Here is a 24,905-nt window from a genome sequence, read left to right as displayed (position 1 = left end):
AATCTGCACTAGGTGACATGTGAAAATATCTTTGCCCAATTTGATTTAGATATTTGAGGAAGTGTCTTCACTGAATCTGCCTTGGCTGTTCAGGTAATATCTTCAGGTCTTTGCTGTTACTAGAATTCACTGTCCTTGCAGAGCATGGCCTTAAATTGTATCAGGCTAAGCCTGGCGCACGATGAGGAGGTATTAACCCTGCTCAGGGCATCCGCCCACAGTCCCGCCTCTATCTCCACCTAGCTCGTCCTCCCACTTGCCCTTAAGCTCCTCCATTGGGATTTCCTCCGCCTCCGAAAGCTCCTGGTAAATATCCGATACCTTCCCCTCCCCCACCCAAGTACTGGAAACTACTCTATTCTGTATCCTCCGTGGCGGCAGCAGCGGAAAGGCCGACACCTGCTTTCTCAGGAAGTCTCGCACCTGCAAATACCTAAAACCATTCCCTGGTGGCAATTTAAATTTATCCTCCAAAGCTTTCAAGCTGGGAAAGCTCCCATCTATAAATAGATCATCCTTCTGATTCCTGCCCACTGCCACCTCCGGAACCCGCCATCTAGCCTACCGGTACAAACCTGTGGTTGTTATAAATCGGGGTCCGGAGACTTCCGGTTGCGGCTATGACCAGCTAAGTCGCACATTTGGCAGCTCCTGCGACAAAGGTGTTTAAGGGCCGATTGGAGGGCCCCGAAGGTACTGTAAAGACGAATCCCGGTGGGGGAAGGCTCCCTGAGGAGAGTGAGACCAACCTTATGGTCGGTACTCGGAGAGGGGCGACAAAAAAAGCGGCAGCAGCTCCCCAAAAAAAGCGGGGGAAGAGGACCAAAATGGCGGCCGGTGGCGCACTAGAAGATTGGAGAAAATGGGCGGAGGAGCAGCAGGCCGCTCTCCTCCGGTGTTTTACGGAGCTGAAAGTGGAACTCTTAGAGTCCATGAACGCGACGACCACAAGGCTGATGGGGGCCCAGGCGACCCAAGAGGCGTCGATAAGAGAGCTGCAGCAGGAGATGGCGGTGAGGGAGGAGGAAGCCACGGTCCTCGTGGGAAAGGTGGAGGTGCACGAGGCACTCCACCTGAAATGGCAGAGCCGCTTTGAGGAGCTGGACACGCGAATGAGGCGGAAGAACTTGAGGATCCTGGGCCTAGCAGAAGGCCTGGAGGGGCCTGATCTCCCAAAATATGTAGCGGAGATGTTGAGCTCCCTGATGGGAGAGGGGGCCGGTCCATCGCCCCTGGAGCTGGAAGAAGCATATTGGGTCATGGCTAGGCGGCCTAGGGCAAACGAGCCCCCGAGGGCGGTGCTGGTGCGGTTCCAGCGTTTCTGCGATCGGGAGAAAGTGCTGAGGTGGGCCAAGAGGGAGAAAAGCAGCAAATGGGAGAATTCGACGGTGCGGATATATCAGGACTGGAGTGCGGAGGTGGCAAAGCGGCGGGCCCGGTTTAACCGAACGAAGGCGGTGCTGCACGCAAAAAGGATCAAGTTTGGAATGCTGCAGCCAGCGCGCTTGTGGGTCACCTACAAGGACCAGCACCATTACTTTGAGACCCCAGAGGAGGCATGGACTTTTGTTCGGGAGGAAAAGCTGGACCTGAACTAGAACTTGGGAACGCCGGCGGTCGAGGCCGCCCGAGTACCCTTGACTGATCAAGTGGCCCATGTCTTTCTTAGGCCAGGTCGGAACTTGGTTAAAGTTGATGGATCGTTTGGTTTCTTTGAAACTTGTGTTATGGGGGGTTTCTTTGTTCCTTTTTGTGTGTCTCTTCCCGTTGCCAACTTCCCTAAATTATTGTTGTTGTAGGGGGGGCTTTTTTACTGTTTTTTGATCTGTTCTTTAAGGGTTATGGTTACTGTTGGTTAAGTACGTTATTATTGGGTAGTTATTTAGTTATTTAGTTATGCAGGCATAGTTATGTATTTATGTATTTATTTGCGATTTGTTATTTATATTGTTATATTGTTAAGTTGGGGAGGCGGGACGGGGGGGGAGCAAGTGGGTTATGCGTGTTTTCTTTTTCGCTTTTTTCTCCCTCTCGTTTTAAGGGGGCTTTGTTATCGGTGTGGATGGGGACGGGGGTGGAATTGAAGATGGCGGGGTAGGGTGTGGCCGGGCGAAAGCGCGGGCTCTCCCCTGTTTCCCGCGCGCGGGACGGAGGAAGGGGGAGGAGAGAAGAGTGGGGTGTGGCCAGCAATGGCGGCTTTTCCCGCGCTGAAGCGGAGTCAGAGAGGGATGGCAAGGGGGGGGGGAGGCCCCCCCCCCCACATCGGGAGGAGTCGGAGTGTGGCAGGGGCAGCCGGGTCAGCGAAAACCAGCTGACTCTCGGGAGTACGATGGTGGATACACTGCGGCTAGGAGGGGTCCTAGCCAGGGGGAGGGGGGGGGGGGAAGGGGGGTTAGGGGGGATACCGGGTTGCTGCTGGAAAGGCTGAGGACGGGAAGGGAAGAACGGGAGGAGAGAGGGGGGGGGGCCATCGCCATGGGGAACGGGTCAGAAGGGGAGGGTCGACCCGGGGCGAACAGGGGACAGAACATGGCTAATAGACAGGGGAAAGGGACGGGTCGCTCCGCGACCCGGTTGATTACTTGGAATGTGAGGGGGCTGAACGGACCGGTCAAGAGATCAAGGGTTTTTTCACACCTAAAGGGACTGCAGGCGGATGTGGCAATGTTGCAGGAGACTCACTTGAGAGTAGTAGACCAGGTGCGCCTGAGAAGGGGGTGGGTGGGACAGGTGTTCCACTCAGGCTTGGACGCAAAGAACCGGGGGGTGGCGATTTTGGTGGGAAAGAGGGTGTCGTTCGTGGCGGCGCAGGTGGTAGCAGATAAGGAGGGTAGGTACGTGATGGTGAAGGGTAGGCTGCAGGGAGAGAATGTGGTGCTGGTAAATGTATATGCCCCGAATTGGGATGACGCGGGTTTTATGAGGCGCCTGTTGGGCCTCATTCCGGGTCTGGAGGCAGGAGGCCTGATCATGGGGGGGGACTTCAACACAGTGCTCGACCCTGGGCTGGACAGATCGAGTTCCAGGACGAATAGGAGGCCGGCAGCGGCGGAGGTACTAAGGGGGTTCATGGAGCAGATGGGGGGGTAGACCCTTGGAGATTTGGCAGGCCAAGGGCGAGGGAGTATTCTTTTTTCTCCCACGTCCACAGGGTGTACTCCAGAATAGACTTTTTTGTACTGAGCAGGGGGCTGATTTCGAGAGTGCAGGACACGGAGTACTCAGCCATTGCGATTTCGGACCATGCACCACACTGGGTAGAGGTAGAACTGGGGGAAGCACGGGACCAGCGCCCGCTGTGGCGCCTGGATGTGGGGCTGCTGGCGGACGATGAGGTGTGCGGAAGGGTCCGGAAGGGCATTGAGAGATATCTGGGCACGAACGACATGGGCGAGGTGAAGGTGGGGGTAGTCTGGGAGGCACTGAAAGCAGTGATCAGAGGAGAGCTGATCTCCATAAGGGCACACAGAGAAAGGAAGGAGAGGCAGGAGAGGGAGAGACTGGTGGGGGAACTTATAGAAGTGGACAGGAGATATGCGGAGACACCAGAGATGGGGCTGTTGAGGGAGCGGCGCAGTTTACAGGCCCAGTTTGACCTACTGACCACTAGGAAGGCGGAGACGCAATGGAGAAGGGCACAGGGTGCGGTCTATGAGTACGGGGAAAAGGCGAGCAGGATGCTAGCACACCAGCTGCGCAAGCGAGATGCAGCCAGAGAGATTGGGGGAGTGAGAGAGAAGGGAGGGAACGTAGTGCAGAAGGGGCAAGAGGTGAACGGGGTCTTCAGGGATTTCTACAGGGAATTGTACCGGTCTGAGCCGCCCAGGAGGAGGGGGGGAATGGAGAACTTCCTCGATAGATTGAGGTTCCCAAAGGTCCAGGAGGAACGGGTGGAGGGGCTGGGGGCGCCGATAGAGCTGCAGGAACTAGTTAAAGGGATAGGCCAGATGCAGGCGGGGAAGGCGCCGGGGCCGGATGGGTTCCCGGTGGAATTTTATAAGAAGTATGTGGACTTGGTGGGTCCAGTGCTGGTGCGAGCCTTCAATGAGGCGCGAGAGGGGGGGGCTCTGCCCCCGACAATGTCACAGGCCCTGATCTCCTTGATCCTGAAGCGGGACAAAGACCCTGTACAGTGCGGGTCCTATAGGCCTATCTCCCTCTTGAATGTAGATGCCAAACTGTTGGCAAAGGTCCTGGCAACCAGAATAGAGGATTGTGTGCCAGGGGTAATCCATGAGGACCAGACGGGTTTCGTAAAGGGACGACAACTTAATACAAATGTCCGGAGGCTGTTGAATGTAATTATGATGCCAGCAGTGGAGGGGGAGGCTGAGATAGTGGTAGCACTGGATGCGGAGAAGGCATTCGATAGGGTGGAGTGGGAATACCTGTGGGAGACGCTGGAACGGTTTGGGTTTGGGGAGGGATTTATCAAGTGGGTGAAGCTGCTGTATTCGGCCCCGATGGCGAGTGTGGTTACAAACGGGAGGAGGTCGGAGTATTTTGGGCTCCATCGAGGTACCAGGCAGGGATGCCCCCTATCCCCCTTACTATTTGCATTAGCGATCGAACCGTTGGCGATGGCACTGAGGGGTTCAGGGGGTTGGAGAGGACTGACAAGGGGAGGGGAGGAGCATCGGGTATCACTCTATGCGGATGATTTGTTGTTGTATGTGGCGGATCCGGAAGGGGGAATGCCGGAGGTAATGGAAATACTAGCGGAGTTTGGGGACTTTTCGGGATATAAATTAAATGTGGGTAAAAGTGAGGTCTTTGTGATACACCCGGGAGATCAGGGGGAGGGAATTGGGCGGCTCCCCTTTAGGAGAGCAGTAAAGAGCTTCAGGTACTTGGGGGTGCAGGTGGCAAGGAACTGGGGGACCCTCCACAAGCTGAACTTTTCAAGGCTGGTGGAGCAGATGGAGGAGGAGTTCAAGAGGTGGGACATGGTACCGCTGTCGCTAGCAGGGAGGGTGCAGTCAGTCAAAATGACGGTCCTCCCGAGGTTCTTGTTTCTGTTCCAGTGCTTGCCCATCTTCCTCCTCAGGGCCTTCTTCAAGAAGGTAACTAGCAGCATTATGGGCTATGTGTGGGCGCATGGCACCCCTAGAGTGAGAAGGATTCTCTTGGAACGGAGTAGGGACAGTGGAGGATTAGCGCTACCCAATCTTTCCGGATACTACTGGGCGGCGAACGCATCGATGGTGCGCAAGTGGGTGATGGAGGGGGAGGGGGCAGCTTGGAAACGTATGGAGAGGGCGTCCTGCGGCAATACAAGCCTGGGGGCGCTAGTAACGGCACCATGGCCGCTCCCCCCCACAAGGTATACCACGAGTCCGGTAGTGGCGGCCACCCTTAAAATCTGGGGGCAGTGGAGGCGACACGGGGGAAGTGGGGGGTCTGATGGCGGCGCCACTGAGAGGGAACCACAGATTTGTCCCGGGGAACACTGGCGGGGGATTCCAGAGCTGGCACAGGGCGGGCATCAGGCAACTGAGGGACATGTTCATAGAGGGGAGGTTTGCAAGCCTGGGAGAGCTGGAGGAGAGGTTTGAGCTCCCCCCGGGGAACACGTTTAGATACCTGCAGGTGAAGGCATTTGCCAGACGACAGGTGGAAGGATTCCCCTTGCTTCCCGATGGAGGGGCGAGTGATAGGGTGCTGTCAGGGGCCTGGGTCGGAGAAGGGAAGGTCTCGGACATCTACAAAATAATGCAGGAGGTGGAGCAGGTACCGATAGAGGAGCTGAAAGACAAGTGGGAAGCGGAGCTGGGAGAGCAGATAGAAGATGGGACATGGGCGGATGCCCTAGAGAGGGTCAATTCGTCGTCGTCGTGCGCAAGGTTGAGCCTCATCCAATTTAAGGTGCTGCACAGAGCCCATATGACGGGGACTAGGATGAGTCGGTTCTTCGGGGGGGAGGACAGGTGTGTTAGGTGTTCGGGAAGCCCTGCGAACCATGTACATATGTTCTGGATGTGTCCGGCACTGGAAGAGTTCTGGGAGGGGGTGGCGGGGACGGTATCGAGAGTGGTGGGAACCAGGGTCAAACCAGGGTGGGGGCTAGCGATTTTTGGGGTTGGGGTGGAGCCAGGAGTACAGGAGGCAAGGGAGGCCGGAATATTGGCCTTTGCGTCCTTGGTAGCTCGGAGAAGGATCTTGATTCAGTGGAGAGACACAAGGCCACCAAGCGTTAACACCTGGTTAAACGACATGGCAAGCTTCATCCAATTGGAAAGAATCAAATTTGCCCTGAGAGGGTCGGTACAGGGGTTCTTCCGGCGGTGGCAGCCCTTCCTTGACTTTCTGGATCAGAGATAGGAACCGGAGGCCGGAACAGCAGCAACCCGGGGAGAAAAGGGGGGGGGGGGGGGGGGGAGGGGGGGGGGGATAGCAACGAAGGGAGCACGTCAGCGGGGGGCCGCGGGCAATGACTGCCCGAGGCCATCGGCAGAAAGGGAAAAACGGTTTGGTTGCTAGACTGATAGCGCGGGGGGGGGGGGGGGGGAGGGAGGGTGGGGGGGTGCGCGCGGGGGAGGGCGTGGGGAGGTTTTTCCAGGGGGGACTTGTGGTGTTATAATTTAAAATGTAATAGGGGTAAATGTTTGTATCGAAAAATTTCAATAAAAATTATTTAAAAAAAAATAATAAATCGGGGTCCAAATCGATGCTCACTCCACTCTCATATCTCCTCCATTGCACCCAGATCCTCAGAGCCAGGCAGCACGGTGGGAAGTGGGTTAGCCCTGTAGCCTCACGGCGCCGAGGTCCTAGGTTCGATCCCGGCCCTGGGTCACTGTCCTTGTGGAGTTTGCACATTCTCCCCGTGTTTGCGTGGGTTTCACCACCACAACTCAAAGATGTGCAGGCTAGGTGCATTGGCCACACTAAATTGCCCCTTAATTGGAAAAAATGAATTGGGTACTCTAAATTTATAAAAAAAAGAAGAAAAAAAAGATCCTCAGAGCCGCCACTACTACCGGACTTGTGGAGTATCGGGCTGGTGAGAACAGCAGAGGTGCCGTTACCAATGCTCCCAGACTGGTGTCTTTACATGACACCGCTCCCATGCCGACCCCTCCCCCACTACCCACTTCCTAATCATGGCTATATTAGCCGCCCAGTAGTAATTGCAGAAGTTCGGCAGCGCCAACCCACCCACCCCCCGACTGCGCTCCAGCAACACTTTCTTCACGCGCGGGGTTTTACTCGCCCACACAAAGCCCAAAATAATCTTATTCACCCGCTTGAAAAAGGCCTTAGGGTTGAAGATGGGGAGGCATTGAAAGACAAATAGAAATCTGGGGAGGACCATCATCTTCACGGTCTGTACCCTCCTCGCCAGTGATTGCGGGAACATGTCCCATCTCTTAAAGTCCCCTTCCATTTGATGAAAATGAAATTAAATGAAATGAAAATTGCTTATCACAAGTAGGCTTCAATTAAGGTACTGTGAAAAGCCCCCTAGTCGCCACATTCTGGCGCCTGTTCGGGGAGGCAGGTACAGGAATTGAACCGTGCTGCTGGCCTGCCTTGGTCTGCTTTAAAAGCCAGCGATTTAGCCCAGTGTGCTAAACCAGCCCCAGATCTACCAACCGGGATAGGTTTAACTTGTGCAGTGCCTCCCATTCCCGGGTCAACTGGATTCCCAGATATCGAAAGCTCTTCCCTACCATTCTAAGCAGCACCTCTCCCAGTCTCTTTTTCTGCCGTTTTGCCTGGATCACAAACATCCCGCTCTTCTCCATGTTCAATTTATACCACAAAAAACTGCCAACTTTCCCCAAGATTCGCATTATTTCCCCCATCCCCTCCAATAAGTCCAAAATGTACAAGAGCAAGTCATCTGCGTAGATCGAGAGCTGGTGCTCCACCCCCCCCCCCCCCCCCCCCCCCCCCCCCCCCCCGCCCCCAAACCAGCCCTTTCCAGTTCCTAGAGGCTCTTAACACCATGGCCAAAGGCTCTATGGCCAGAGCAAACAGTAACGGGGAGAGGGGGCACCCTTGCCTCTTCCCTCGGTGTAGTTTAAAATACCCCAACTCAGCCTTTTCATACGCACACTCGCTACTGGTGCCCGATAGAGCAACTGCACCCAGTCGATAAAGCCCTCACCAAACCCAAACCTTCCCAGCGCCTCCCCTAAATAGTTCCACTCCACCCAATCAAAGCCTTCTCTGCATCCATCGCTACCACCACCTCCGCCACCCCTCCTTCTGAGGACATCATAATAACATTTAGAAGCCTTCGAACATTGGCCTTAAGTTGCCTGCCCTTAACAAATCCCGACTGGTCTTCCCCTATCACCCCCGGGACACAGTCCTCTATCCTTGTGGCCAGTATCTTAGCCAGCAGTTTGGCATCCACATTCAGTAGAGAATCGGTCTGTGTGACTCGCATTGCTCCGGATCCTTCTCCCGTTTTAGGATCAATGAAATAAAATCGAGGCCTGCGACATTGTTGGGGGGAGGACTCCCTTCTCTCTTGCTTCGTTAAATGTCCTCAACAGCAGTGGGCTCAATATCTCTGAAAACTTCTTATAGAATTCCAGTGGGTAACCGGCAGGTCCCGGGGCCTTGCCCGACTGCATGCCCTCCAGCCCCTTTATCATTTCCGCAAACTCAGTTGGGGCCCCCAGCTTCTCCACCAGGTCCTTCTCCACACTCGGGAACCTCAACTAATTTAGAAATTGCCTCATCTCCTCCACTCCAGCTGGGGGTTCTGACTCATACAATTTACTATAATAATCCTGAAACACCTCGTTCACCCCCACTGGGTCCAGTACCGTATGACAGTCTCTACTCTTTACTCTACCTATCTCCCTGGCAGCCTCTCTTTTCCTGAGCTGGTGCGCCAACATTCTGCTTGCCTTTTCCCCGTACTCATAGGTCACCCTCCTTGCCTCCCTCAACTGTTCCACTGCTTTCCCTGTGGTCAACAGCCCAAACTCCACCTGTAACCTCCGCCGCTCCCTCAGGAGCCCTGCATCCGAGGCCTCCGAGTATCTCCTGTCCACCTGGAATATTTCCTCCACTAATATATCCCTCTCAGCCTGTTCCACCTTTTCCCTGTGGGCCCGTATCGAGATTAATTCCCTTCTCACTACTGCCTTCAAAGCTTCCCAGACCGTCGCTGCAGAGACCTCCCCCGTATCGTTTGTTTCCAGGTAGTTCTGGATGGACTTGTTAACCCTCCCACAAACGGCCTCATCCGCTAGCAACCCCACATCCAGTCTCCACAGCGGGCGTTGCCCTCTCTGCACACTAACCTGTAGATCCACCCAGTGCGGGGTATGATCCGACACTGCAATAGCCGAATACTCAGTATCCACCACCTTTGGTATTAGCGCCTTGCTTAGAACAAAAAGTCGATGTGAGAGTATACCTTGTGGACATGAGAAAAAAAGGAAAACTCCTTTGTCCTTGGCTGTACAAACCTCCCATGTGTCTACACCCCCCCATCTGTTCCATAAAACCCTTCAATTCCTTTGCCGCAGCCGGCCTCCTCCCTGTCCTGGACATTGACCGGTCCAATTCCGGATCAATGACTGTGTTGAAGTCCTCTCCATGATCAGTTTACGTGACTCTAAGTCTGGGATCTTACCTAACACCAGCCTCATAAATTCCACGTCGTCCCAATTTGGAGCATATATGTTCACAAGTACCACTCGCACCTCCTCCAGCTTCCCACTCACCATTATGTACCTACCCCGCTTGTCCGACATGATTCTCCCAGCCTCGAATGCCACTCGTTTGCTGATCAAGGTTTTTAAATCTTTTTACCTTGTTGATGAGGTGTGTGAGGAGCACCAATCAAGTGATTATCCTTGCTTCACCGCAATAATTTGTATTATGACCAGATTTCCTTCTAATGCAGAAGCTGTCTCTCTTAAGATGATTTGTGGATAGAAATGTGGCACCACGAAGTAATTGTGAACCATGTCATCACAATCGTAAGGCTGCTGGCTCTTGAATCGATGCAAAACTGGTTTTGTCTGTATGTATGCTTGTGAGATTACACCATGATGCACACTCATACGTGCCCAAAATAGACTGCATTTCACAAGATCACTGGCTCTTGAATCATCATCTGAAACTGGTTTTGTCTTTGATTTAATTTGATTTATTATTGTCACATGTATTAGTATAGAGTGAAAAGTATTGTTTCTTGCGTGCTGTACAAACAATGCAGACCGTACATAGGGAAGGAAGGAGATACTGCAGAATATGTTATAGTTACAAGAGAAAAGATCAACTTAATACGAGGTGGATCCATTCAAAAGTCTGATGCCAGTAGGGAAGAAGCTGTTCTTGAGTCGGCTGGTACGTGACCTCAAACTTTGGTATCTTTTTCCTGATGGAAGAAGGTGGAAGAGAGTATGTCCGGGGTGTGTGGGGTCCTTAATTATTCTGAGGCAGCGGGAATTATAAATAGAGTCAACGGATGGGAGGCTGGTTTGCATGATGAACTGGGCTACATTCACAACCTTTTGTAGTTTCCTGCGGTCTTGGGCAGAGCAGGCTCCATATTGATGGAACCATCAATTCACCAGACACGTGTTTCCGATATGAATCTAGGCTTTTTTTTAAAATAATTTTTATTGAAATTTTTACAAAATACAAAATATAAACATCTTAACTCTATTAACATACAACCGCGGTAACACCCCATGAACAATACCCCCCCCCCCAGCTTCAAGAGCAACTTCAAACAAAAGGAAAGAACAAAAACAAAGAAAAAGAAAAAAACAAAAAAGAGAGAGATAGCACCCTCCACAAACCCATGTGCACAGTTCTCCCTCCCCCCAATCCTTACCCCCCCCCCCCCCCCCCCCCCCCCCCCCGGGTTGCTGCTGCTACCGGCCTATTTCCCTACCTTTCCGCCAGGAAGTCCAGAAAAGGCTGCCACCGCCTGAAAAACCCTTGTACTGATCCCCTCAGGGCAAATTTCACCCTCTCCAATTTAATGAACCCCGCCATATCAGAGATCCAGGCCTCCATGGTTGGGGGCCTCGCATCCTTCCATTGGAGCAAGATCCTCTGCCGGGCTACTAGGGACGCAAAGGCCAGAACACCGGCCTCTATCGCCTCCTGCACTCCCGGCTCCACTGCAACCCCAAAAATTGCGAGTCCCCAGCCTGGCTCGACCCTGGATCCCACCAAGAGGCACCTGCTCCTCTTCCACCCTCGGGAATCGCAACTTGTCCAAGAAGCGCCCCATTCCACCCCCCTCCACCGGGGGTTCAGACCGGTACACTTCCCCATAGAAGTCCCTGAAGACCCCATTGACATCTACCCCCCTCCGCACCACCTTCCCAGCTCTATCCATCACTCCCCCAATCTCCCTGGCCGCATCTCGCTTCCGGAGCTGGTGCGCCAGCATCCTGCTCGCCTTCTCCCCATATGCATACAGCGCCCCCTGTGCTTTCCTCCACTGAGCTTCCGCCTTTCTGGTCGTCAGTAGGTCAAATCTGGCCTGAAGGCTACGCCTCTCCCCCAGCAATCCCTCCTCTGGGGCCTCCGCATATCTCCTATCCACCTGCACCATCTCCCCTATCAGTCTTTCCCTTTCCCTCTGCTCCCCCCTCTCCCTATGGGTTCGGATGGAGATCAATTCCCCCCTCATCACCGCCTTCAATGCCTCCCAGACCGTCCCCACCCGAACCTCCCCGTTATCATTGGCCTTGAGGTATCTCTCTATACACCCCCGGACCCTTCCGGCCACCTCCTCATCTATGAATCTAGGCTTTAATCGACTTACTACAGAGCCAGCCTGTTACCCGTTGATGAACTCTCAGTGAACTGCAGGCTGACTCTGGACAAGGGTATTTATACAGCAGCACTAGGGGGAGGAGTCGTGGGCGGAGCCAAGGGTGGAGCCCTGTACAAGCTCCTAAGCATTCCCACAGCTACTCCCCCTAGTGGTCGGATAACGCTACTACGCTTACAAAGACATAGTGTGAATTATCATATTACATTCACCACATTCACCCCCTGCAAAAAAAATCAAGTCTGGCGGGGGTGGTGGTCTACAACGTCAGTCTGTCCGGTGGTCGAATTGTCCGTTGTGATCTGCGGAGCACCGGGGTTGCAGCCTCTTGCTTGTGGCTGGATGGGTGTTGTGTGCTGGGGTACGATGGCGGACTCCAAGGAGGGTTGTATCCGAGCTTCATACTCTCCTGGTTCGACCGGGGACTGGGGGCGCTGGGGGCTGGCCGGCCCGGGTGTGCGGAACTGGTGGAGCGAGCTCGCGGGCTCGGGGGCGGCAGCATGGGGTTTAGGGTGAGGGGTCCTTCTGTGGGGGTAGAGGGGGCGCTGGATCCGGCGGGTGCCAGATCCCGGAGGGATACCGTGTCCTGACGGCCGTCAGGGAACTCGACGAATGCGTACTGGGGGTTGGAGTGGAGCAGGCGCACCTTTTCAACAAGGGGGTCGGTTTTGTGCGCCCTGACATGTTTCCTCAGAAGTACGGGGCCCGGTGTCCTCAGCCATGCCGGAAGTGAGATCCCCGTGGTAGTGCCCCTGCAAAAAAATGAAGAGCCTCTCGTGAGGGGTCTGATTGGTCGCTGTGCACAAAAGGGACCTAATAGCGTGAAGCGCGTCTGGGAGGACTTCCTGCCACTGGGAGACTTGGGAGCTTTCTAGACCGGAGGGTCAGTAGGACGGTCTTCCAGACCGTCGCGTTCTCCCTCTCCACCTGCCCATTTCCCCTGGGGATGTAGCTGGTAGTCCTGCTCGAGGCAATGCCCTTGTCGAGCAGGTACTGACGCAGCTCGTCGCTCATGAAGGACGAACCCCGGTCGCTGTGTACGTAGCTGGGAAAACCAAACAGGGTGAAGATGCTATGCAGGGCCTAATGACTGTGTGGGAGGTCATGTCGGGGCACGGGATAGCGAATGAAAAGCGGGAGAACTCGTCTACGACGTTTAAAAAGTAAACGTTCTTGTTAGTTGAGGGGAGTGGCCCTTTGAAATCAATCGCGAGGCGTTCAAAGGGCCTAGAAGCCTTGACCAGGTGGGCCCCGTCTGGTCTATAGAAGTGCGGTTTGCACTCCGCGTGGATCGGGCAGTCCCTGGTGACCGCTTTTACCTCCTCGTTGGAGAAAGGCAGGTTTCGGGCCCTGATGTAGTGGGCAAGCCGGGTGACCCCCGGGTGGCAGAGGTCATTGTGGATGACTTTCAATCGGTCAATCTGCGCGCTGGCGCATGTCCCGCGGGATAGGGCATCCGGAGGCTCATTGAGTTTCCCGGGTCGATACTTAATGTCGTAATTGTAGGTGGAGAGTTCGATCCTCCACCTCAGAATTTGGTCGTTTTTAATTTTGCCCCTTTGCGAGTTGTCGAACATGAAGGCAACCGATCTTTGGTCGGTGATGAGGGTGAACCTCCTGTCTGCGAGGTAGTGCCTCCAGTAACGGATAGCCTCCACAATGGCTTGTGCTTCTTTCTCGACTGAGGAGTGTCGGAGTTCTGAAGCAAAGAGGGTACGGGAGAAAAATGCGACTGGTCTCCCTGCCTGATTTAACGTGGCTGCAAGAGCTACCTCTGAGGCGTCGCTCTCTACCTGAAATGGAGTGGATTCATCCACCGCCCGCATGACCGCTTTGGCGATGTCCTCCTTGGTGCCGTCGAAGGCCTGGCGTGCCTCGGCTGACAGGGGAAATTGTGTGGCCCTAAAGAATGGGCGGACTTTGTCCGCATATTGAGGGACCCACTGGGCGTAGTAGGAAAAGAAACCCAAGCACAATTTGAGGGCCTTGGGGCAATGGGGGAGGGGGAGTCCTAAGAGGGGGCGCATACGGTCTGGGCCCAGGACTCCGTTTTCCACGACATAGCCGAGGATGGCTAGTCTGGTTGTGCGGAAAACGCATTTCTCCTTGTTATACGTGAGATTCAGTTTCTGTGCCGTCTGGAGAAAACGGTGGAGGTTGGCGTCGTGGTCCTGCTGGTCATAGCCGCAGATGGTGACATTGTCCAAGTACGGAAACGTGGCCCGCAGCCCGTACTGGTCCACCATTCGGTCCATTGCTCGTTGGAACACCGAGACCCCATTAGTGACGCCGAAAGGGACCCGGAGGAAATGGAAGAGGCGGCCATAGGCCTCGAATGCTGTGTAGTGGCGGTCCTCCGGGCGGATTGGGAGCTGGTGGTTTGCAGACTTCAGATCCACCGTGGAAAAGAGCCGGTACTGGGCGATCTGGTTTACCATGTCTGCAATCCTGGGGAGGGGATACGCGTCGAGGAGCGTAAATCTATTTATGGTCTGACTGTGGTCGACAACCATGTGGAATTTTTCCCCGGTCTTAGCGACCACCACCTGAGCTCTCCAGGGACTATTGCTGGCCTCTATAATCCCCTCACTGAGAAGCCTTCGGACCTCTGCTCTGATAAATACCCTATCCTGCAGGCTATACCGCCTGCTACGAGTGGCTACGGGTTTACAGTCCTTTGTGAGATTGGCGAAGAGAGGGGGGGGGGGGGGATTTACAGCGTAGCGAGGCTGCAGATAGTGAGCGAGGCTGCAGATAGTGAGTGGGGGCAGGGGCCAGCCAAAGCTGAGGGTGAGGCTCTTGAGGTTACATTGAAAGTCTAGGCCTAATAAGAGTGGCACGCAGAGTTCGGGCAAAACGTAGAGTTTGAATTTTGAGTAGCTAGCGCCTCGGATTGTGAGTGTCGCGGCGGTGCGCCCCTGGATCTTGATAGAATGGGAGCCTGAAGCGAGCGAGATAGTTTGCTGCACGGGGAAACCGGGGAGTGAACAGCGTCTTACCAGGTCTGGATGTATGAAGCTCTCAGTGCTCCCGGAGTCGAAGAGGCATGGCGTTTTGTACCTGTTGATATGGATCTCTGCCATCGAATTTCACAGATGCTTCGGGCGTGATTGGTCCAGAGTGACTGCGCTGAGTTGCGGGTAGTCGGCGGCTTGATCAGCTGTGCTGGAGTGGCCCCGTGATGACTGCCCTCTGAGTTCATAGTCGTATTCTTCCGATAAGTTGTTCGAGCGCGGAGATGCAGGTCGGGCCGGTGGATCGCACGTGGCGGGCGGCGAGGAAGATGGCGTCCAAGATGGCGGCCCCCATGAGTTGCACGTGGCCGGCTGTGTGGTGGAGGTTTGCCAAGATGGCGGCCCCCATGGATCACACGTGGCTGGAGGGGGCGGAGTCGGGACATAGGCCGCAGCGTTTCGGGCCCCGCGGGCCTGCGGGTGAGGGGAGCGATTATTTCGTGTCGCTGGGGAGCTGGAAGCAGGGGCCCTTTTAGCGAGGCACACTCTTGCGTAATGGCCTTTCCCCCGCAGCTGCTGCAGGTCGAGTTGCAGGCCAGGCAGTGCTGCCGCGGGTGCTGGTTCTGGCCACAGAAATGGCAGGCTGGAGCAGCATAGTGGCTGGCTGGGGCAGCATAGTGGCTGGCTGGAGCAGCATAGTGGCTGGCTGGAGCAGCATAGTGGCTGGCTGGAGCAGTATAGCGGCTGGCTGGAGCATAGCGGCTGGCTGGAGCAGCATAGTGGCTGGCTGGAGCAGCATAGTGGCTGGCTGGAGCAGCATAGTGTCTGGCTGGGGCAGCATGGTTGCTGGGCGGCCGCGTAGCACAGGCCTGGGGGAGCCACTGGTCGGGGGCCCATGATTGGGTCGCGGGGTCCGCGGGGAACGAGTTAAGGCTGCGGAAGGAGACCTCCATCATGGTAGCAGCTTCCACAGTTGTTTCTAAGTCTTAGGCCCCCTTTTCCAGCAATCGTTGGCGCACATAATTAGACCTGAGGCCCGCTACAAAAACATCACGTACAGCAAGTTCTCTGTGTTCAGCCGCGTTAACCGCTTGATAATTACAGTCATTGGACAAATTATTGAGTTCCCTTAGAAATTCGGCGAGTGATTCTGTAGGCCGCAGGCGGCGCGTCGTGAACACATGGCGTGCGTAAACTTCGTTAATGGGCCTCACATCGAGTACTGCTAGCGCTGCAGTATATGACCCGGCCGAGTTTAGTTGTGTAGAGATTCTGTGGCTCACCCTCGCGTGCAGTAGACTCAACTTCTGTTCCTCTGTCGTTTTGGCTGTGCTCGCTTCTGCCAGGTAGGCCTTGAAGCACCGCAGCCCGTGGGAGAAGATTTCTTTAGCCTCTGCACCCAGCGGGTCGAGTTCCAGGCGTCCAGGCTTGAGGGCTGATTCCATGATCGATCTTGACTGTTCTTAAGTCGATTAAATTGATGGAACCATCAATTCACCAGACACGTGTTTCCGATATGAACTAGGCTTTAATCGACTTACTACAGAGCCAGCCTGTTACCCGTTGATGAACTCTCAGTGAACTGTAGGCTGACTCTGGACAAGGGTATTTATACAGCAGCACTAGGGGGAGGAGTCGTGGGCGGAGCCAAGGGTGGAGCCCTGTACAAGCTCCTGAGCATTCCCAGAGCTACTCCCCCTAGTGGTCGGATAACGCTACTGCGCTTCCAAAGACATAGTGTGAATTATCATATTACATTCACCACACATACCAAGCTGTGATACAGCCAGAAAGAATAGTGCTTCTGTAGAAGTTAGTGAGGGTTGTAGCTGACATGCCAATGTCTGTATGTATGCTCGTGAAATTACACCATGATGCATGCTTGCACATGTACAAAATATGCCCTGTGCATTTCATGGGAAATGCAGAGGATCCTAATCCAAAGCCAGATCACATGACTTCTAAAAGCATATATTTCAAACTGTTGGAATGCCAAAGAATATTTGTTTTAACATTAGGAGAATTATGCAGTTCGCAATTATGGTAAAATGTCTTTATTTGATGTGTTTTTAATAAGTTCTGCCTGCCACTACACCCTGTATGGTGTCATGTAATCTTTTCCTTTTCACAAATAACCTTGTTTGCTCTCATCTTATCATGTCCGGTGTTTCTCATAAAACTGGGTAAAAATTACTAAGTTGGGCTGAGTCAAGGGAAGACTTTAGGAATGAAAACTGCAGAATTTCACCATAATAAGCGCCATCCTTATTAATGATCCCCAATCAAGTCCTTAATAAGTCAAGATTAGACTCTGTCAAATTCTGAAGTACATCATTTTGTTGCTGCTTACTTCCTTTATATTTGTCACCTAGTTACATAGATGGCCATCACTGATGAAGGTTATACAATTAGAAGTACTCTGCTCAACACTGATGCAGTTGTCATAACCAAACTCTTGAGCAAGACCACATGCCAGTCAAACAGAACTTTCTCCATTTTCTATTACCAATAGAGTTTCCAATTAAACTAATTAATTTGCAATTCATTTTGGAACCGTAACCTTTGTAATATGTAATTCTTATCCATGCAGCCTGAAACCTCAAGTAAACTACGCTTACTGGATAACTTGTCATTGAAACATGATTTATGGCACAGAAGGATGCCACCTAGCCATTGTGTCTGTGCAAGGACTCTAAGTTGTGAGGAATTAACTATCCTTCTAAATCCAAGCAGACTATTCCTTATGGCATTATAGTCATGTCATATAAATCAAGCAGTTTTATATCTCCCTTTTTTCCTGAACATCAAGTTAATAGTCACTAATCTCCAGTCCTCGAGTAGGGCTTCAGTTTTTTTGATGCTCCAGAGGTCCAAGTTTTCTTGGTATTTTCTTCTAATTTCTAAAGTAAATCATAGAAGCCCTACAGTGCAGAAGGAGGCCATTTGGCCCATCGAGTCTGCATCGACCCTTCGAAAGACCACCCCACATAGGTCCAATTCCCCGCCCTATTCCTACAACCCCACCCTAAGGGGCAATTTTGCATAGCCAATCTACTTAACCTGCACACCTTTGGACTGTGAGAGGAAACCGGAGCACCCGGAGGAAACCCACGCAGACATGGGGAGGATGTACAAGCTCCACACAGACAGTCACCCGATGTTGGAATCGAACCCGGTTCCCTAGCGCTGTGAGGCAGCATGTGCTAACCACTGTGCCACCTCTCATGACTTATTGTAAAGCACTCTGTGAACCTCTGCATAAATGAAGTGCCTTATAAATATGCACTGTTGCTGTATGATTGCATTTTTAAAATTTCATGCTAGAAATCTTACAATATGCTAATAATTTGTGTGTTTGCATCTTGAAGGTGTAGCTGTTTTGACCCTGGTTGGGTGCAATACTGATTACCATGAATAATCAGAAGTTAAAATAAAACGAGCTCCCCGATCAGTTAGTAGGCAAGAGTGCTTTTCGAGCCAGATTAAGAATTCTTGGGCATCCTGGGCAGGAAGAATATTTGAGGCCCCCCACATGCCCCCAGCAAACCTCTCTGCCAACCCATGGAAAAATAAACGTACAGTAAAATGCACGAGTAGACCACTAGAATGATTATGCACTGCATTAATAATAAAACAAATTATATCTCAATATTCTGATTAAAATTAAGCAAAGTAAGCATAGTTCCTTGCCTCAATCAGCCTTTCACTATTTCCATATGTAGCATTAGCTCAATTGAGAAGCTCCAAACGTGAATCCTTGTCACGTGCTGCATTTAATGATTTCAGTTTGCAGGGGCAGCAATTGGGTGGAAACAAGTTGCCCCCTGCAGTGACAATAGGCTAGGGAAGAGAAGAAAGTTAAACAGCAATTTCCCAATCCTGATCGCAATTCAGTAACCTTTACCGAAAAGTGTGGTTATCAGGCGAAACCAGGATCACTCAACTTGCCTGTCCAATTTACTGTTTAAACTCAAATGGCTATGGTGACATAGTGGGAGTTATTTAACGTAGAATTAGCATCACTGGTAATAGAAAGAAGAAGTTTGGAAAATCATGTTTTTGTTTTACAGATGGAGACACATATACTATATTGTCTTAACAATTTACCTTCCAGTACAAAACATTAAAACTTTCTTAATTTACAGGATCAAATATTCTTAATGTCTTAGTTTACAGCATTAAACATGACTGTGCAAGTAGCGTATCAAAACAATTGAAGAGTACATTTCTATATGTGTGCACTATCTCTAATGTGCTTTCTTTTTTACAGGACATCAATAAAATAATTTTAAAATTGTCTATCAATTTCTTATTTACATTAAATTAATTTTCAGCACAATATTTAGATATTACAAGACTAGTGTCACTTCTATTTTAGTTGCATGGCAGGTAAAGTAACAATACCCTCCCCCCTCCGCTTTGTCAAACCATGTAAATAACATGACTGTACCTTGACTCTCTGTGGTGTCACCGTAATGTAATGCAGCATCTATCTGGTCCATATAAATTTCAGAGTATTTATTTGCTCTGAAATTAAATAATGAATAGAATAAGATTTAGCAGAAACATACAGAGTTTACTGATTTGCAGCACACAGGTTGTTTCCACTCATAATCTACCTCACTGCAAATCAATAGTGTAACAGAGACCTGTACAGCAACACATAGCTGTGTGCCTTCCATATATATATACACGTGTATATATATATTTATATATATACACATACACACTGTCCTCAAATTTCAGTTTGGATGTTTGATGTTGGTCTTTAGTCAACCATGGAAGCAGAGGGGAGGGAACAGAGTTATAAAAAGGTAGAGTTTTGTACCTGAAACTGATGTTCGGCTTACTGAGTTCAGTTGTTCCAGGGTCAATCCAGGTGCCCAGGGTTGCTCATCTACTCCAACTTTTCGTTCAGCAAGACAAGTGAGAAGAACAAGGAGCTTGTAACAATATATCTTTGTAAAGTTGAGGAAGACAACAGGATCTTACTTTTTCAAGAAGGGGTGGATAGAAATTCCACTGGTGCAGTCGCTGTATCCTAAACTGGTTCAACAACATTCTTTGGTTTGAACCTCATTGAGCATTGAACTCTTCTGCCATGAGAACTTTCTTTTGTCTTTCACCTCAATATATGGATCGGTAAAAATAGCTCGTTAGTAGGCAGGTTTCAATAACGCCATAGTTAACAAATCTATTTGATGGATTATGCTTGCTAATAGCGATGAATAAGAAGAATGTGTTCATTTCTTATGGATAAAGCCCACAAGTTTCCAAAGACTGTTTCCAATGCCCAGTCTACATTTTGCAGGCTAATTCTTTTTTTGCAATCAAGAAGGAAAATCTTGAATTAATTTGTTCTTCAAAAGTGGTTTGCCTTTTTTAATTGAAGAGAGTATATTAGCCTCCAAGTTAATTGTCTTACTGGTTGACCTACCCCAAGCCGGGTATCCCCTCCCTGTTTGCCTATTCTGGTGATCAAGGATCAATCTAGCATTAATTTAATTTATTCATGCAATGTCAACATCACTGATAAAACCAGCATTTATTGTCCATCCCTGAGTTGGAAGATGGTGATAGTTGTAGCTTTAGACCAACAGTACAAATGAAATACGATTGCAGAAGCACATGGGTTTGACGCAAGATTATCAGAGGTTTATTAAATACGTCTTCACTGTACAAGGTTTGGCACCAGACCCCCCAGAACCAACGAAGTAGCCGATGATGTCACGCATGCCACATGACTCAGATCTTAAACAAACATTGCACACAACTACAATAACCTACATATGCACTTCCGATGCAATCTCTTCAACTGTAGATGAATGAGAAGTTACACATTAGTTTGTCTGTTGTTTCAACCATGTAGGATATTGGACCAGTCTGAGCCGAAACCATCACAGGGATTCACTTCTCTTTGCTGGTGTAGCTGCATGCTAACACTGGTTGTCCTGTTAAAATTGCACTTTTTTGAGTTACTTTCTCAAGATCTGTGATTGTTGGTTTAATTCTACTCTGTCAGATGTCTCCGCTGGCAAGAGTAAATCAAAGGTAGTCCTCAACTTCCATTTCATGAATAGCAAAGCTGGTGAACTTTGTGTATTGCAATAAGAATATTGCATGTGTCGTATTTTGGCATGTTGCAAAAAACAAGTTCACACAGCGCTGAAGTGAACCTTGGTCTTTTGAGGCCTTCAGTGTGTGTTTCAAAGACTTGACAAACCATTTGTAGATGGGTGGTAAGGTGCTCACTTAATACTTTGAACTCCACACATCTTCAAGTACTCTTCGAATGCTTGTGCTGTAAACTGTAGCTCATTGTTGCTCACAATCTGCAAAGATTTCATCGAATATCTCAATAGTCTGCCATGGTCGACTTCATTACAACCACCTCAGGCCACTTTGAGTGTGCATCTACAATGACTAGGAACATGTGCCCCTCAACTGGACCTGCAAAATCCAGATTCAGCTGCCACATTTTTGTAGGTATTTCTGCGATAGGCCAATCTTGCCACTGCATTTTAGGCCACTCCTGTGGATGCAATAGGGGCAATGACAGTGTGTTCCTTACCCATGTACATGAATGGCAGTCTGCTTTTTCTTTTTAGGCATCAATTCCTGGCCACCAGAAGTAACTTCATGCTAGTTCCCTCATTTGCACCATGCCTGGGTGTCCATCGTATGACTGGTGGAATAATTACTCTTATTCCCCATAACAGGCATCTGCCCTCTGGTGTTAATTAGTCTCCTGGAAATGTGTGGTTTCAATTCCGGATATTTTCCTGCTACCCTCCCCTTTAATACCATTTCCAGTACCTTCCCCACCACAAGATCATTTCTGGTATGTCTTTGGACTTGAGCTGCAGTCACTGGAACATTCTTAATCTGTGAACAGTAAAAAATATTATCATGACTCGGTGGCTGGTAAAGGTAAGCATCTGCATTAGGATAATTTTTGGATTGATGGTATTTGATTTTGCAAGAATATGCTGATAGGATTAACAACCACCATTGGAGCCTACTTGCAGCCAACAAAGGGATACCTTTGTGTGGCCCAAAATGAACTGTTAAGGGTTTGTGATCCATCAGCAATGTTAAGTGACAACCATGCAGATATTGGTGGAACTTCCGTACATCGAATATGATACTCAGTGCTCCCTTCTCCAACTGAACATTCAAGACGCAAAGAGGTCTTTCTTCCCCTGAAGGTAGTATATGTGACATCACTGCTCCAACATCATATGATGAAACATCATAGGCAATTTGTACAGTAACTTTGGGTTTAAATGTACTAATCCTTCTGATTTGTTTCAGGGTTTTTTGCAGATCGGTATGCTTTTTCGCATTCTGGTGTCCGTTGCCATGTCTGTTTTGTGCACAATAACGTATGTAAGGGTATCAATAGGGTTGCCAAATTCTGGATGGATTTTCATCGTAGTTGAGTAACCCTAGGAATGGCCTAAGTTGAGTGAGCCTTGGAGTGGTCTTGGAGCCTCCATAACGGCTTCTGTTTTTTAGGTGCTTTATGTGTAGACCCTTGCTGTGAATTATATGTCCAAGGTATTGTGAAGAAATCACAAGGTTTGGCAGTAGACTTCCCAAAAGCCCGCAAAGCAGCCAATGATGTCATGCATGCCATGTGACTTGGATCATAAAGAGATAAAGCATACAATTACAATAACCCACATAAACAGTGATAAACTGCTGAGTCCATGTGGATTATATATTTTTTGTAACAATTTTCATAAAACATGTTGGCTTAAATCAGAGGGATGTTGAAGAGCCAACTGCATTATAATGGAATAAAAACAGCAATTCTGGAAAATCCAGCAGACCTGGCAGCATCTGTGGAGCGAGAAACAAATTTAACCTTTAGAGTCCAATACAGGTAGGATTCTTCTCAGAACTGACTAGACTGAACTGCAAAGGTTCCGAAGAAGAATCATATTGGACTCGCCATTAATGCTGCCAGACCTGTTGAGGTTTTCAAGCATTTTCGGATCTCCTGTATACCAAGGATGGCGGGTCTGGAGTCACATTTTGGCAAAATCCATTACAGAAACAGTTTTCCTTCTCTAAAAGACCATTAATGAGCCAGTTGGGACTTTTTGTTCTTCATTCCTTCATGGGATGTGGACATTGCTGGCAAGGCCAGCATTTTGTTTCCGATCCCTAATTGCTCTTCAACTGAACAGAGGACAGTTAAGAGTCTACCACAGTGCTGAAGCTCTGGAGTCACATGTATGGCAGACCAGATAAGGATGGCAGATTTCCTTCCCCTAAAGTTGTACCAGTGAACCAGATGAGTTTTTATGGCAATCAATGATAGTTTTGTGGTCACCCTGAGGCTAACTTTATATTCCAGGCGTATTAACTGAATTCAAATTCCACCAGCTGCCCTGGTTGGGATTTGACCCCATTTCCCCAGAGCATGAGCGTGGGCCTTTGGATGACTGGTCCAGTGACATTATCAATAAGCCACCACCTCGCCTTAACAATCTAGTGGTTTCATGGTCACCATTACTGATTCTCATTTTTTATTTTACATTTATTTAATGAGCTAAATATTAATTCCCCAACTGCCCTGGTGATTTGAACTCATGTCTCTGGATTATTTGTTCTGGCCTCTGGATTACTAGTTTGGTAATATTATCATGATGTAATTGTACTGCCTATCATGCAAAATATGTGTGTGTGGGGGGGGGGGGGGGGGGGGTGAATTTGTCTTTGTTTTCCTCTATACACACTAATGGGTTCTGATATTATTCCTAAACTAATGTTAAATGGTTAAATGCCATGACTATTTTGTTGTAAAGTGGGGTGCACCACGGTAGTGACATTTTTCCTTTTTATCATAGAATTTACAGTGCAGAAGGAGGCCATTCGGCCCATTGAGTCTGCACCAGCTCCTGGAAAGAGCACCCTACCCAAGGTCAACACCTCCACCCTATCCCCATAACCCAGTAACCCCACCCAACACTAAGGGAAATTTTGGACACTAAGGGCAATTTATCACGGCCAATCCACCTAACCTGCACATCTTTGGACTGTGGGAGGAAACCGGAGGAAACCCACGCACACACGGGGAGGATGTGCAGACTCCGCACAGACAGTGACCCAAGCCGGGAATCGAACCTGGGACCCTGGAGCTGTGAAGCAATTGTGCTATCCACAATGCTACTGTGCTGCCCCTTGTATAACTGATCCTCTGACTCCTTAAAGAAATTACCAGTCCAAAGCTCTGCAGGTTAGGTGGATTGGTCATGCTAAAATTATCCCTTCGTGTCCAAACGTTAGGTGGGGTTACAGGGTAATGGGGATAGGACAGAGGGGGGGGGGGGGGCCTCGGTAGGGTGCTCTTTCAGAAAGTCAGTGCAAACGTGATAGGCCAAATGGCTTCCTTCTGCACTGTAGTGATACTATGAGGTAGTATGTTGTTGGGTGGCAAACCAACATGGATAGTTCCAGAGGGTTAATTATGGTAGTTTAAGATCTTCCTCCCCCCGTCCTAATTCTCAACGGCGTTCTGGGACATAGAGAGATTTTCCCCAGTGGTGATATTGTATGTGATTTAACAGTGTGGGCGACTTGGCTGTAATGTTCTTGTGTTGGAAAGAGTCTTTCCACAGTAATCTGGGAGGAATAATGGACTGAACCTCTGGCTTGTAATGTAATTTGTAACCAGTGATGAGATTTTGTAGGATGTCATTGCCTCCAAGGTGCCCAGATTACTTAGAAAGCTCACTCCTCTCCTTCTGTTCACATTGCAACCACTTAATTTTCACTTACATCCAACCCTATCATTCTGACGCCAAAGTCTATGATACACCAAAAGTAAAATACTGCTGGAAATCTAAAATGAAAGCAGGAAATGCTGGAAATACTCAGCAGGTCCAGCAGCATCTGTAGAAAGGGAAACAGAGTTAATGGCCAACGTTTTCTAGCCATTCTCGCTGGTGGGATCTTCTGCCCCCCCCACACAAGCTGTGGGTCACCGAGCAGCGGAGGGTGTGGGCAACTGGAAAACACATTGTCAGTGGTGAAATTAGAACATCCCACCATCGGTCAATGGTGGGCTGCCACAGCCACAGTTAGGAGGGGGGATCTCACCCAACCAACATTTCAAGTGAAGACCATTAGAATGGTTCTGTCAAACTGGAATGTAAAGTGGATATAACAGGCTG

General features: G+C 50.1%; 1 protein-coding gene across 4 annotated transcripts in view; it reads right to left on the bottom strand.

The window, feature by feature from the left end:
* LOC119973366 (pendrin-like) overlaps nt 1–19,707 on the bottom strand; it is a 73,625-nt gene extending 53,918 nt beyond the window's left edge. The window contains exons 1-2 of one of the 4 annotated variants that reach the window (XM_038811347.1): nt 19,550–19,707; nt 19,172–19,248 (exon numbers count right to left, since the gene is read on the bottom strand). In XM_038811347.1, coding sequence (XP_038667275.1) covers nt 19,172–19,223 — 52 coding nt within the window. In that variant the 5' untranslated portion in view covers nt 19,224–19,248; nt 19,550–19,707. Of the gene's footprint in view, nt 1–9,706; nt 9,736–9,780; nt 9,980–19,171; nt 19,380–19,549 lie in introns of those variants that run through there. The other 3 variants (XM_038811348.1, XM_038811351.1, XM_038811349.1) reach the window with 3 other exon arrangements.
* Between the last annotated feature and the right edge of the window lie 5,198 nt (nt 19,708–24,905).

The sequence above is a fragment of the Scyliorhinus canicula genome, chromosome 11, assembly GCF_902713615.1.
Source record: "Scyliorhinus canicula chromosome 11, sScyCan1.1, whole genome shotgun sequence".
In the NCBI taxonomy this organism is placed as follows: Eukaryota; Metazoa; Chordata; class Chondrichthyes; order Carcharhiniformes; family Scyliorhinidae; genus Scyliorhinus; species Scyliorhinus canicula.
Note: the sequence above shows the minus strand (reverse complement) of the source record. Positions and strands in the feature narration are given on the sequence as shown.